At 36.5% G+C, this 15,146-nt stretch overlaps 1 protein-coding gene across 1 annotated transcript in view; it reads right to left on the reverse strand.

The window, feature by feature from the left end:
* The window catches only part of Col28a1 (collagen type XXVIII alpha 1 chain), a 158,234-nt gene that overhangs the window by 82,765 nt on the left and 60,323 nt on the right, over nucleotides 1–15,146 (reverse strand). Inside the window, exons 16-22 of the mRNA XM_076861514.2 lie at nucleotides 14,861–14,929; nucleotides 13,732–13,800; nucleotides 8,402–8,473; nucleotides 7,602–7,670; nucleotides 4,881–4,952; nucleotides 1,366–1,434; nucleotides 667–735 (exon numbers count right to left, since the gene is read on the reverse strand). Coding sequence (XP_076717629.2) covers nucleotides 667–735; nucleotides 1,366–1,434; nucleotides 4,881–4,952; nucleotides 7,602–7,670; nucleotides 8,402–8,473; nucleotides 13,732–13,800; nucleotides 14,861–14,929 — 489 coding nt within the window. The remainder of the gene's footprint in view (nucleotides 1–666; nucleotides 736–1,365; nucleotides 1,435–4,880; nucleotides 4,953–7,601; nucleotides 7,671–8,401; nucleotides 8,474–13,731; nucleotides 13,801–14,860; nucleotides 14,930–15,146) is intronic.

Consider the following 15,146-nt stretch of genomic DNA (forward strand, 5'->3'; position numbering starts at 1 on the left):
ATGTGAGCTCTTTTGGACAGTGTCTTGCTATGCTCTCATTGGTAAATAAATGAAAGAGCCAGAGGCCATTAAAACCCTTATATCACAGACATTGCAAAAACAGCATTTTCAAATAATTGTCTAATCAGCAAAAATATAACCATATGTTTTCCACATGCGTAAAAAAATGATTTTTAGAGAATATAGTTCTAAAATTTATTTCATCAACACAGAGAATTTACAAATAGAAAAATCCACTTAGTAAGTACTAGGCTTTGGATCTTGACTGTCCCCAAAGGTTCATGTGTTAAAGGCTTGGTCCCCAGTCTGTGGCACTAAAATTGGGTGGTGGTAGACACTTTAAGAGGTGGGGAAGCTAGATCATTGTAGATGTGCCTTTGAAGGGGACAATGGGACCTTGCATGGCCTCTTCCTGTTCTTTCTTGGCTTCCTGGTTGCCTGGAGTTGTAAAGGCCACCACCATGTGTTCTTGCCATCATACACTATGACACCACAGGCCCAAAGCAAGAAGGCTCAGCAAACATGGACTGCAACCATGAGCCAAAATAAACTTTTCCTCCTTAGGAGTTGATTATTTCAAGTATTTTGTCATAGCCATGAAAAACTTCAGGCATTAAGTCGGCTTCTCACATGCAAAGAAAGGAAAAGAACATGAATAAAGCGTACCTTTGGTCCTCGAATAAAAAGTCCAGGTTCTCCTTTAAATCCAGGCATCCCAGGACCTCCTCTATCTCCCTGTACATTTCAAATAACATTCACAGGCTCCAGGTTGTGTGAGAAACCACAAGGCACACAAGCATAAAAGAGACTGGCCAATCTGAAAGAGCTTAATCTACCAACTCAAGTCTTAAAATATTATATTTTTTTAACAAATTTGAGGGGAAGTTCAAATCCTAATAAAACTTGCCAATAAAGACTACTACAGCTGTTTGGAGAAAACCCACTGAAATAATAAGTGGCAATTTAGACTCAAATATTTAAGCTGTAAGAATGCCTGGGGATGTTCTTAAAACTCAGTGTATTTCTTTTCTGCCAAGCTTTTCAATTATAGATCCTAGTAAATTTTTTTTCTGAATAAATGCAATAAAATTCTTGCCTGCCCTGGGGTCTAGGATTTGGAAGAAGTAGTACAGAATGAAGTTAACACTGGAAACTCTGCTAACTGCAGTGGCTAACTCTACCGCTGGCTGTTGGTCTGCTTATCTGTGAAATATCAGGGTTAAATGAGACCATGTCTTAGGGATCTTCCAAAATAGAAATTCTAGTTCTAAATCATGATCCACTGGGATCATAAAATACAATTTTTTTTTTCTCTCTAACTGCCACAGATCCAAGTAAAAGGAAAAAAATTCTAAGAATATATACCTTTGGCCCAGGTGGTCCAGGAACTGATGGTCCAGGCATTCCAAAAGGGCCCATAATGCCCTGTTCACCCTTAAAAAGAAGAAGAAGAAGAAAAAAAAAAACTTCAATGTCTGAGATTTTAGAATATTAGTCTTTCATAAATTAATGTGAAAATAATTTGAGCACCTTTTGTAAATCATTGCTAAAGTAGTCAATCCATAAGATTTCAGTGTTCTTTATTAAATGTATTCAGTTAATTCCTGAGTGTTAGAAGAAATTTAATCTCTTGTGCATCTTTTCACTAGCTAATACAGATGTTGCAATCCACCGTCCTTCCCTTTTGTATTGTATGCCAGGAAGCTCAGAAAGAAATGTTTTGTTAAATTATAGCAATGTCTTCCACATAAGTTTTAGAGTACACTTCAAATTTCAATTTTTTCCTTTTTTTTGTTTCATTTTAATGGCCTATAGTATATCTTTTTTTGTGGCAGGGGGTACGGAGGATTGAACTCAGTTGCAATCCACCATTGAGCCACATCCCCAGCCCTATTTTGTATGTTATTTGAAGACAGGATCTCACTGAGTTGCTTAGCACCTTGCTTTTTGCTGATGCTGGCTTTGAACTTGCAATCCTCCTGCCTCAGCCTCTGGAGCTGCTGGGATTACAGGTGTGTGCCATGGCACCGGGCTCAATCTTCCACTGTATGTTATCTTACATCCTTTTTTAGAAGTTGAGAATTCATAGATTTTTTAAAAAAAAATAACTTTGGATAGGGCTGGGGAAGTGGCTCAAGCAGTAATGTGCTCGCCTAGCATGCGCAGGGTGCTAGGTTCGATCCTCAGCACCACATAAAAATAAAGATGTTGTATCCACCAAAAACTGAAAAATAAATATAAAAAAATTAACTTTGGATAGAAAACTTAACGCACTTTTTTTTCTTTTCCTCCCCTTTCTGCTCTCTTCCTCCCTAACTACCTTTTTGGATTTAATAGTAAGTCATAGAGACTCAATGTGGAGCAAGAGGTAATTCCTCTGTCTCACCTGAAATGTAAACCAGCAATTCTCAAATTTTAGTAAGCATAAGAATTATCAAAAGAGTTAGGTAGATATGCAGCCCTGGGTTTCAAGTCCCAGAGCTTCAGATTTGATCTAGGGGTGCAGCCCAGGAACAGGCATGTTCATGGAGTACCTCTGATGACTCTGACATGGACCCCATTACCATACTTTAGAAAACCAGATTTCAAAGCAACTTTCACTGCACACACCACAAATCCCATTGTTTATGAAAACTGATAACATATAAGATAGTTTGTGAATAAAATTGATTAAAAATAAACAAGACAGGCATTGTGATGCACACATATAATCCCCGTAATTCTGTAGGCGACGACAGGAGGATTACGAATTTGAGACTGGTCTGGGCAATTTACTGAGACCCTAATTCAAAATAAGAATTAAAAAGGGACTAGGGATGTAGCTCAGTGTTAAAGTGCCCCTGGGTTCAATTTCAAGTATATATAAATAAATAAACCTATACTAAAGTGTGGTCAGAATTTTACTGCCAGAGTTTTTACAACCAGAACAATTTGGAAACTATTGCTCTGGAGTAGATGTGGCCAAAGCCACCCTGCCCCCAGATCTTGAAGAGCACTGGGCTAACAATGGGTTTTCATGGATGCAATGTCTTCAATTTTGCTTCTTAGCCCACAAATTTAAATATTTACTATCTGCCCTTTACAAAAACTAAAACAAAACCGTGGAGAACTGCACTCGCGATTGATCTATTTCTATGCTATGCTTCTATCTGACCCTCTAGGACTTCAGATTGATGACTAATCCTTCCTCTGCCTGATTCATAGCTGTCTCTTGGGTTTCCCACTTCCTCCAGGAGGGACCCTAGGAATCTAATTCACCAGTGAAGAGCCAGTGTCCATCTTCCCACCTCAGGCCTCTACTGGGTGGTAAAATTATCCATTACAACCCACAAGGTAAGAACACCAATCTGCTGGGGCCCAGTCCTTGTGAGGGCATGGACAAGCCAGTCCTTAAACCTGAACCCTGTAGGGTTGGCACAATGCATAACCAGTAGTGGCACATACATGTCAGTCAGGATCTGGCCACAGATAAACACCCTGTTCAATCCTGTGACAAAGAAACAAGATACCTGTTAAAATTCCTCACTAAAATGAGAGGCAAAGAAAAATTATGCTTCTAAATTTAATTTTCTTATTTTTAAAGGCTTATTTTAAACTATAAAAAGCATCACAGAAAGTATATAGTTTTTAGGCATACAAAGTCCCTGGATGAAGGTACGATTATGCTTTAAAATATAGCAATTCTGCAACTCCACCTTAAGGGGAAAAAAAATCCTTATTTCAAAATATAAAAATACTCACTTTGAGTAAGAGCAACAAAAACATTAAAAGTAAGCCCTGTTATTCACACTAATACAACACATTTCTTATATAGTGGACATTTTTCAAATTGTGCTTCTTGAACTACCAATGTCTGAGGACTTTCTTGGAGAAATGCAGATTACGGGGACCCACCCACTTATTGAATCCTTATCTCTAGGAATAGGACCAAGAAATATGGATTTGTAACAAGCTCACCAGATGACACTGATGGACGCTAGCATTTCAGAATCACTGGTCTACAGGTGAGGCTTTGGTTTTTTACCTGATCTTGCTAATACCATTCTTTAAAATTTGCTCTTCAATCATCTCATCCTTGAATATACTCCTTATCTCTTTTCTTACAATCAGCATCTTCTGAGAGGCATAAATTCTCTTGGATTTGCAGTTTACTTCTTGACATATTCAAAATAATCACCATGTTCTCACCTGACTCAGGACACATACCTCCTTGCCTTACAAGCTCCTTCAATTCCTCCTCAGCTCCCTGTTCTGGACAATTTATGAGAATCACAGGCCCCTATTTTCTATTTCACAGTATGGATTTTTTTCTCTCTGAATAACTCCATGTGATGAATACTTACTAGGTGCCAGGTACCATGCTGAATGCTTTATTAACTCCCTATATTCACAATGACTCTGTGAAATTAATCATATTTTGTTCTTTCCATATGGGAAGCAACTGGCTCTGAGAAGCTGGAGCCCAGTCCAATGGAAGGGGCCTCCTGAAGCCTGCTCCTCCTCAGGCCGTGCTGCCTCTCAGTCCCCCAACTTCTTGTTCAGCAAAATGAGATAATGAACAATTGGTATTTTCTATAGCCTCAGCTTTATCTCAACTTCTGAATGTTTGGTAATTGAGCAGGTTGACATACAGATTCCCTCTGAGAAGCATAAATATTCCTGTGAAGATTATATACTCCATGGATCTCTTTACTGTATTCTATTTGGGTCTGGGAGTAGAATGTTTTCTAAAGGCTTTTTTTTTTTATTATTTGGGGGGTTTTGTTTTGTATTTGTTGGGAAGGAAACAAGTAATCAAATTTGCAGTGGAATTCTAACCTATTGAAACCAGACACAATTACAATCTCCTGAAAGCATAAACGAGAATATAAGAAACATACCTTTGGCCCCGCGGGTCCTGGAAATCCCATATGTCCTTGATTTCCTTTGCTTCCTTTCTTTCCTTCATCACCCTGACAAAATAATTATGAAAATATAGATGTTGTAGTAACAAACCCTCTCCTAACCCAACAGTGACCACCTCCAAGCCAGATTCTCAACAAATACCAATTTTAAGGCCATATGCCTGAGCCCGGCTTAGTTGAACAGGGTTTGTCAATGTTCTTCAGGAAAACTGAGTAACTCCAGAATTGTTCTGTCTTCATCAATTATTCAATATGATTTAATATTTTTAAAAATCCACATTCTGAATCTTTGAGAACTTTTACTTGAATTTATACTTGTTTTGTGCCCTTGGTCTATTAACAGATGGTTCTGAGGCATTCAGAGTTTCAGGAAAGAGATCTGACTATGCTTTTTCATCCTGTCTTTCTGTTTTAATGCTATTTCGGCTTTGAAACATAAAAAAAAAGACATTTTTTTACAATCCCATTTCTTCCCCAGTGAGGAGTCTAGTTCATTCCTCCCAAGGAGACAGATCATGGTAACATAGGTTCTGTCGTAAGATATTTCAGCATTAACCCGAAGCAAATCCAAAAACAGCCTTCTGGATGTTTCCAGCATGGCTGTGTCAGGCAGGGCTCCCCCAAAGCAGTTGTTACCTTCAATCAGGAAGCCTCTCAACTTTATGACACTGTTTCAACTAAGGCTCTCCTGCTGTTATCATCAGGGTGTCCAGTTGGGGTTCAGGTCCTGGTGCCCCAAAGAATTGAGCGAGTGTACAGAAGTAACAGGCAAAGTACGGATTTATTGAAGGTGAAGGTGAAAGTAACACTCCTTAAGGTAGAACAGAGTGGGCCCAACGTCTGGAAATTAGAGTTTTATAGGTGGAGCTGTGAGATATTGTCTTCCCTAGATGGACCCCACTTGCTCCTATTGGTTACCTTATATACCTGATTCAAATATGGTCCAATTTTCCCCCATTGGTTACTTTAGAAAACCTAATTATAATACTGCCCACTTTATCCCCATTGGTCATTTTAAAATACCAAACCTGTGGCGGAAGTTGTCACGGTTATAAGGCCTCAGTGGCGGGAGTTGTCATGGTAATAGGAATTACCCTACACAGGGACATGAGAGCGCATCCCCTGTCTATTCTTCAGTAGCATCTTTCTTTAACCCTGCTTCCACCATCTTGGCATCCTGAACTACTGCCTAACACTGCCAAATCCACGTGTGGACCCACCCCACCAAAGGAATTGCTCCTTGGGGTCTGCAGTTGAGGTCACTTAAATATTCATGATATAAATGATTAAACCATGGTTTTCAAACTTGAGCATCCGAATCACCTGGAGGGCTTGTTAGAGTAGATTGCTGGGCCCCACATCCAGCACTTCTTAATTAGTAGGTCTTCAATGGTGCCCAATTTTAATTTGCATGTCTAACATTCCTAGGTGACGTGACTGTTTCTGGTCCTGGAACCAGACGTTGATGACCAATAGACTATTCTACAGTCATCAACAAAGAAAATGTTCCATCACGAAGAAGAGGTGGTCTCCCATGGAATGGACGGATGAAATGAACTCCCAGAGTCCATACTAACGGACAGCAGCAACATAGGTTAAAAAAACAGGTGTCCAATTATCACTATCACATCATTATTACTGTCATTAGAGACAAAACATAACCAACGCTATTTATTTTCTTCCTCTCTCTTCCAAACCTACTTATTGACCTCAATTACCCCAGAAGAAAAGGAACATAACTAAATGAAATGAGGTGTCAACACTGCACCATGGCCCGCCTGGGCTGTAAGATGATCCTGCCCCTCTTCTCCAATGGCCTTCCAGAAGCCACAGATCACCTCAAAGCCACAAGTCTAGTGGCCTTTCCCTGCAGTGCACATTCTCCTTGTTTATTTTGTAGTATTTATAGTGTCACAGGACATAGACGTCTTAAGCTATCAATTATAATTTTATTAGAATTATAATAAAATATTAATAAGTATACAAATTTCATTTTTACTTTATTCATATAAATCCATAAGATTCTTTATATGCATATTGATGACTATTTTGTAAAAGTTACAGAGACATCTGGCACCTTTGAGGCTGTCAATTATGTCACTACTAGCCTCACCCTACTGATGAATTTATATTTCTCATCTTCACACAGAAAGATGTCATTCAACCAGCATTTCTACAGGGTGTAAAATATACCATATTGTGAAATAAAATCACCATTTATTTTATTTTTAAATTCTTATCTATTTATTTACTTTGTGGTGTCAAGGAGCAAACCCAGGGCCTTGCACAGGCCAAGCACACAGCTTACACAGCGCCCCGCTAGATTGCCATTAAAAAAGTTATATTTCTTACTATTGTATGAGATTCTATAAAGATCTGAAGAAAATTTATGGACTTTCAAGTTTCAACAATGTGTCCTGAGGCTTCTTCTCCTTCTATGTGTTTTTTAAATGTCAATGTGACCATTTATTGAGAAAACATGTGTTGAACTCTTCTCTATGCTGTGTCTTATGATAGATGTTAGGAAAATAAAAATGAATAATACATTGCTGTCTTCCAAAAGCTTACAAGATAGTATCCATAATTTAAAGCCAGACGTAAATACATTTGACACAGCAAGAATAATAGGTTGGTTCCGTAGCATCAGGACCAGAACATAGACAGGCTGTTTCCCCCAACACCTTGTCATTTGCAAACCTTGGAGCCAGGTTGTCCTTTTCCAGGCGGTCCTTCTGGGCCTCTTGTTCCTGGAAGCCCGGCTTCTCCCTAGAGGAAATCACACTGAAGTCTTAGCTAACTTTCCATAGACAGAATACATAATTCTACCTTGTCTCCTCTTATTGCCAGCAGATTCAGCTGAGACCTTCCACTCTAGTCTCAAAATTAATTTGGAAGCATATCAATGAATAAATTAACATTAAACTTCAGTTCAACTAGAGCAGCTGAAATATCATGAAAAAGTCTAATTTTTCAGCCAATTTCCAAAGCAATAAGCTCACTTTCCTTTGGCTCTTCATTCACATTTGGTGGATATTATTTTTAACAAGAAAGACCTTCAGCCTTTCCATCTGCTGTTTTTCAGTACTTTTATTGAAAAATGAGTATTTCAAATGTCAACTCAAAATTACTCAGGAAATCTTTACAATGGTCTTACTTCCTGAATGCATTTACAGACTCTCCTTTTGGAAGGGGTAAAAGGGGTATTTTTCTTTAAGTTTAAATTAATGTGCTTTCTGGAAATCCTGAAGGAACTAGGTTACTGGAAAATGCCAAGGCCAAAATACCAGAGAGGAGGCAGAGAATGTGAAACACTATTTTAGCCCTTAAATTGGTGCTCTTTCTATCCAGAGTAAGTGAAAGGGAAATTTTAAATTGTGTGACTTTTCTTTTTAAAGATACTCTTTGACATGGATGGTTTAATTTGAGCTCCTACAGGACCAAGATACCAGTGTGGTCCAATGGTTTGGACTCCAATAATATGAAAACCTTACTCTTACCTTCTTCCCTGCAGCTCCATCTTCTCCTGGTTCTCCTGTTTGACCCGGGGAACCTTTTGAACCTGGCTCCCCCTGGTGGATAAATAAAGATATTATCTCCCTTAAGGTTTGTATTTACCAACCACCTACATTCTGAGGTACTTGCAATTGGATACATCTTATAATGTTTGAGGAAAGTCTCTGAGCTGAGAAATCTGATTAGTAATTAATAGTAACTAAAGATGGTTGACCTTGGGCACGTTACTTCACCTTCTGGGCCTCAGTTTTGTATTCTATGGCCATGGGTTCAATAGCAAGCCCCCTAAAGTGAACTCGGTTAGAATAGAGTCTTTGCAGATACGGTCAAATTAAGATCAGATAATTAAGATGAGTCCTAATAAAGTATTAATGGTGTCTTGATAAAAATAGGAAAATTCCAAGTGAAGAAAAATATATAAGGAAATCATCATGTGGCCACAGAGGCAAAGACAAAAGTGAAAATAGTAGTAGGGCAAGGATCAAGACCATAGCTACACAGACAAGCAAGGATTCTGCCTACAGGCTTGGGGGAAAGCAAGGCCTGTGAACACTTTGACTTTGGACTTCTAGCATCCAAAAACCATGAGAAAATGATTTTTTGTTTTCCTAAGCCACCAAGTTTGTGGTTCTTTGTTATAACATTACCATTACCTCTGGAAAACTAACATAAAATGAAATGAAAAATTGGGCCCCAACACCACTTCTCATATTCAATCATTCTATTTGCTTTCAACTTAATTTGTTACAAATAAGTTCTTGCTGGGTGTGGTGGCGCATGCCTGTAATCCCAGCAACTCAAAACGGTAAGACAGGAGGATCATGAGTTCAAAGTCAGCCTCAGCAAATGCAAGGCATTAATGCAACTCAGTGAGACCCTGTCTCTAAATTTAAAAAACACAAAAATAGGGCTGGGGATGTGGCTCAGTGGTTGAGTGCCCCTGAGTCTAATCCCTGATACCTCCCAAAAAGAAAAAAAAAAGTTCTTTAAAATATTCATTAAAAAGTGCTAATTTCAAAGAACACAAAAGTGTTCATACTGCACTTAGTAAAAGCAAAAAAATATTGACTTAATCAAAAAACATTTCTGCTAATATAAAAAAAGTTAGTGGGAGTAAAAAACATAGTAAACCTTTTTTAAAAAAGTGGAAGAATATGATAAACATGAAAGAATAAAAAATAAACTTGAAAACAAAATGTACAAAGATTCACAAAATTAAAAGGCAATAGTTTTAAAAACTAATAATAATGAATAAATACCTAACAGAAATTTTTAACATTTAAAAAAGAAAATTTTTAAATTTTATACAAGGATTTCTAAAAACTTTGACATCATTATTCAAAGTACATGTATGAAGACACAGATCGGTATGAACATACTTTATATATAACCAGAGATATGAAAAATTGTGCTCTATATGTGTAATAAGAATTGTAATGCATTCTGCTGTCATTTATTTTTAAAAATCAATTTGAAAAATCTTTAAAAAGTATTATTATCCATTCCACGGTTATTCATTTTTTAAAAAATCAACAAAAAAATTCTGTAAAAAAATAAACAAATGCATTTTCAATTAAAAAAAAAAGGATTTCTAAAAACTAGGAAAAAAAAAAGAAAATCTACCCAATTTGATATGACCCAGTAATTTCACAATTTCACTTCTGAGTTCTTATCTGAGAAAAATGAAAGCACTTGTTGTCCACACAAAAGCATATAAATAAATGTTCATAGCAACTTTATTTAAAAAATCCAAACCCTAGAAACAATGAACTTACAAGAGGCAAATGGATAAGTTGTGATGTATCTCCACAATGGAAAGCCATTCAGCAACATGGAAAAATAAACCATTCATAATGCTGCAATATGTATCTCAAAATGATTTTGCTAAGTGAAAAGCAATTGGAAAAAAATACATAGTATATGATCACATTTATACAAAATTCTAAAAATCCGTAAACTAATATGTACTGACAAAATGCAGATCAATGGTTAGCAGATCATTGAAAAGCGTATTAGTATACAGGAATATTGAGGGAGAGAGGGAAAGATGGTATTACAGAAGGTAACAGAACTTTTGTGGGTAATGGATGCCTTTATTATCTTAGTTGTGAGAGGGTTTCAAGAACAAACATATACTAAAACTTATCAAATAGTGAAGTTTAAGCATGTATAGTTATTATATGCTAATCATATAATAGTCATTTTAAATGTATGCAAAATCCTGAATAAAATATTAGTCAATTGAATTATCATCATGAAAGAGTATCCTTATGATCAATTAGATTTAACTCAAAAGTACAAGGATCATTCAACATCTAAAAACTCTGTTAATGTATCAGTTCAATAGGTTAAAAGGGAAAAAAAGATACAATTATTTAAGGTTGTGTAGAATTTGATAAAATTTAGTATTCATTTATAATTAATAAACAGCATTTGGTATGGTTGAAATAAAAGAGAATTTCATTGACCTAATAGAGGGTATATCCCCAAAACTACAGCAAACATCACTCCGAAGAGTGCAACTTTAGAAGCACTTCCTTCGAGGTTACTTCATTTCAACAATTTACCTAAGATCCTAGCACTATAATAAATAAATAAGAGAAAATAAATATAAAAATAATTTTATATTTCAATTTCAGACAACATGATCATGTACACACGGTGTTCGATAAAAAAGCAAGAGACTCTACAATTAGAATAAGTGATTTCACATGGTGAATAGATTTAAAAGTCAACAAATCAAAACTAATACCAAACAAATTAAAAACTTTTCCTATAGATCGCTAATAACTAGAAGATACAGAAAAAGAGAAAAATTCCAATTGTAAACATTTTTCCAGGATATCTGAGAATAATTTTAAGAAAAGAAGTACAAGTTATGAAATCTCTGGAGAAAATGATAAAATACTTACCTAAAAATCTGAATTTTACCTTGTAGTTTGAAAGTTTCAATATTTGATCTCTAGATTCAATGTTATCCTAATGGGACATTTTATTAAATTTGGCATGTTACATGTTAGAATCCATAGATAATAAGCAAGAAAGAAGATGATGTGAGTATTTTTCCCATCAAATGCAAAACTTTTTAATCTGTCATGGTCAATAGCAGGAAGTAGCACTGAGAGAGATATACAAAGAAAGCATCATAGGCCACTCAGGCACCGCTCCTCACAAATACAGAATCCTGACATAGAACATGATGGCATTACAAATCAGTATGACCAAGATGGTTTATTCAAGAACTGAAGCACGAACACCTGGTTATCAATGTGAGGGAAAAAAATAGATGCTACATTAGCCCATACACAAAAACAGATTCCATGTGGATTTAAGACTAAATTTTTTTTAAAGACACTAAAAAAAAATTCAGAAACTCAGGAATATCTTTATGGCTATAAGGCCAATAAATACTTTTTAAATAATATTTTTAAAGCAGAAGTCATAAGGTGATAGAAATGTAAAACTTCCATACACTAAAAGATATCCCAAACTGGAAATGCAAGCCCCAGCCTAGGAGAAGATATTTGCCACCCATATAACAAAAGAATAACATCCAGATAAAGAACTCGAACAAGAAAAAAACCTAACTTCAAAAAAAGAATGAATATAGCAATTTACAAAGAGAAAAGCTAGAGGTCCATTAAGCACATGAAAAACTGTTCATTTAGTAACAGGGAATAAAAACGAAAACAATGAGATATATTTTACACATTTTGGGCTGAAGTCACTGCCTGTTGCTAGCAGGAGCATCATATGGCACCCTTGTTGAACAGGACTTTGGCAAAGCAAAGTTGAAGACTTGCATACTGTGCAGTCTTCCAGTCCTACCTCTATCTTCCTCCACAAGTGAGGGAAACTTGGACTCTAACTTATACAAAAGAAAACAAATGTCAATGGAGCATGGTCAGGAAAAGCAAAAAATGAGAGGCAATTTAAATATCCATCAACAAATGGGTAAATATAAAATGAGACTTTTCACACAATAGAATAGTATAGAGCAATAAAAATTAATTAATTGATTATAGGCATATAAAAGTACTAATAAAACACACAAGACTAAGTATAACTATATTGCAAAAGGATATGTATAGTTTAAGAACACAAAATAGTAATATGTGGTTTATGTATAAAAACACATGTGGGAAACTAGAAAAATTTGAAGGAATGATAAACACCAAAGTCACGATAGGGGTATGTCTCGTGAGGGGAGGCAGAGCAAAGGCCCTCAGACAGGGTGGAGTCTGTGTCTCTGCTTTATCTATAGTGCTTCTTAAAACTGAATTCTGAGTCAACCCAGCAAACAGCAAAATGTTATCATTTGATGAAGCTGGGCAGTGAAATACATGTGCATTCTTTATATTATTATGTATACTGGTGAGCATATTTGAAATATTTTCTTTTTTAAAGTGAGAGAAACTTAAGGTTGCACAACTCATGACAAACCGGGATTTGAATTTAGGTGGTAAGGCTTAGCCTTGCTATATTGTAGACTGCCTCTCTGGAATTAATATATAAATGACATAATGTATATATACATATGTCATGCACTTAGCATATTAGGTAGCACATCAACACCATACAAAACTGTAGCTATTATGCTATATTAATATGTTTTTTCTTTATAATTACACATATAGCATGTCAATTATTCTTAGACCCTCAACTTACATATTCTTTTCTTTTTGGTGGGATTGAACTCAGGGACACTCAATCACTGAGTCACATCCCCAGCCCTATTTTGTATTTATTTAGAGACAGGGTCTCACTGAGTTGCTTAGCACCTCACTTTGCTGAGGCTGGATTTGAACTCGAGGTTCTCCTGCCTCAGCCTCCTGAGCCACTGGGATTACAGGCATGCGCCACTATGCCCGGGCTACCTTATATATTCTTCTAATACCCCAATGCTTATAGGAATCACAGCAATGACAGCAGAACAAGGGTGAAGTGTGGTGCTCGGCCTGGCTCATCAGAGCCTACACACTTTGAGGATGAGTTACAGAACTTGTGAAGGGTGCATCCATTTCTTCAGTAGTATTTATTGAGTGCCTATCATGTTCTCAAAACTGGGTGTTCAATAATCAACAAGATAAACAAGACTCCTGCCCCAAGTGAAGCATTTCTTTTGGAACGGCACTGTATAATACCAATCATCAAGCAAGCCATGCATATAATCAGAATTCTTCTATTAGTCACATTTTAAGTTATATCAAGTTAGATAGATGGCACATGCTGATCTGTTTTGCAACTGGACATAAAGGAAGGTTTAATGTTACATAACTTTCTTAATAGCATCTGAACAGCAGAGTCAACTCACCTTTGGACCTTGTGCTCCAATCCCCACTGGTCCTCTAGGGCCTGTAGGTCCCATGGGGCCTACTTCTCCCTGGTAAGGAAAGAGTACTGAAATATTGCAGCAAAATAAAAACAACATATTCCTGCCTTTGATCTCCTAAGAGTTGTCTTCTTTCAACAAAGTGAGATAAAATAGTTTCATGTGCTTAATTCATACATGTATTGTCTGAGATCCTCTGAGCTAGATGGATTTTTATTATATTTGGAACATATAAATGTGGACCAACTTAAAATATAGGGTAGGTAGTATGTTCACAATTGGTTAAGAGCTCCTGTGGAGGCACCTAGAAAAGATAGGCAGTTACATTCTAGAACAACTAAAACGGACACATTGAAAGCCAAGATGATGTCTGATCAAGAGCAATATCATAACCAGAGAGAGCAACCTGAGTTTTCAATGATAAACCTTCAATAAAAACCACAAGGAAAACAGTAGTTTTCTATGGAGCTACTTCTCATATGGACAGCTATAGGAAGTATACTCTCAGGTGAGAAGTCTCTTGGAAGCATTTTGTTTATTTAACCATGATTAGTGATTCCTTGAAACAATATTAAAAGTCGTTAGCTAAATAATAAGTGGCATGCCTTTCCTCCAGAGATAAATAACAGTTCCAAATAAAGAGGTAACTTGATACCAATGTTCATGGAATTATAGGTATATAAAAACACAAATAAAACATAAGGCTAAGTATAAATATATTGCAGAATGATAAGTAATGGTTCCATTCAGCTCATTTCTGACTGTCTCCTTAACAGCACTCCTGGGGGAGTGCTTATGAGAAAACCAGTTAACCAAAACCCAGAGAGGCCTGGAACCACAGGCCACGGTCTACTGACATTACAGTTTGAGTTGCCAGAATAGGGTCTACTACCCCAAAATATCAAAGAATATAAATAAGTCTGTGTAAGTAAAACCTTCTTAAAGCATAAAGAATATATATTACATTTTATAAATTGTTAGGAATATCAGTAATATTTGGTATAAAGATCTCTGATTTCTAAGTTCACTGTATCTGTTCTCTTCCAAATAACATTGACCAGAAAACAGCAATTCTACTATAGATAAACTCTGCTGTCATTTAGAAAATTACCTTAGAACCAGGTAAGCCTTGTCCTGGGGGTCCCTGTGGACCAGGGGGACCAGTAGGACCTTGGATTCCCTTTGAAATAAAAATTGTAAGAATGTTATTAATGAAATCAAGAAAATATTTGGGTAAGAACAGTTTCAAGTCCTCTAACGCGATCATTTAGTTCTCATTCCATAATAGATGATTTATACGACATAAATGTTCTTTGAATGGAGTGGCAAGGACTTCTAGTTGAACCCTAGATGGGATGGCAGACTAACAGAAGAGAAGAGCCTGAACCCCTAACACT

This window comes from Callospermophilus lateralis, chromosome 1 (genome assembly GCF_048772815.1).
Source record: "Callospermophilus lateralis isolate mCalLat2 chromosome 1, mCalLat2.hap1, whole genome shotgun sequence".
In the NCBI taxonomy this organism is placed as follows: Eukaryota; Metazoa; Chordata; class Mammalia; order Rodentia; family Sciuridae; genus Callospermophilus; species Callospermophilus lateralis.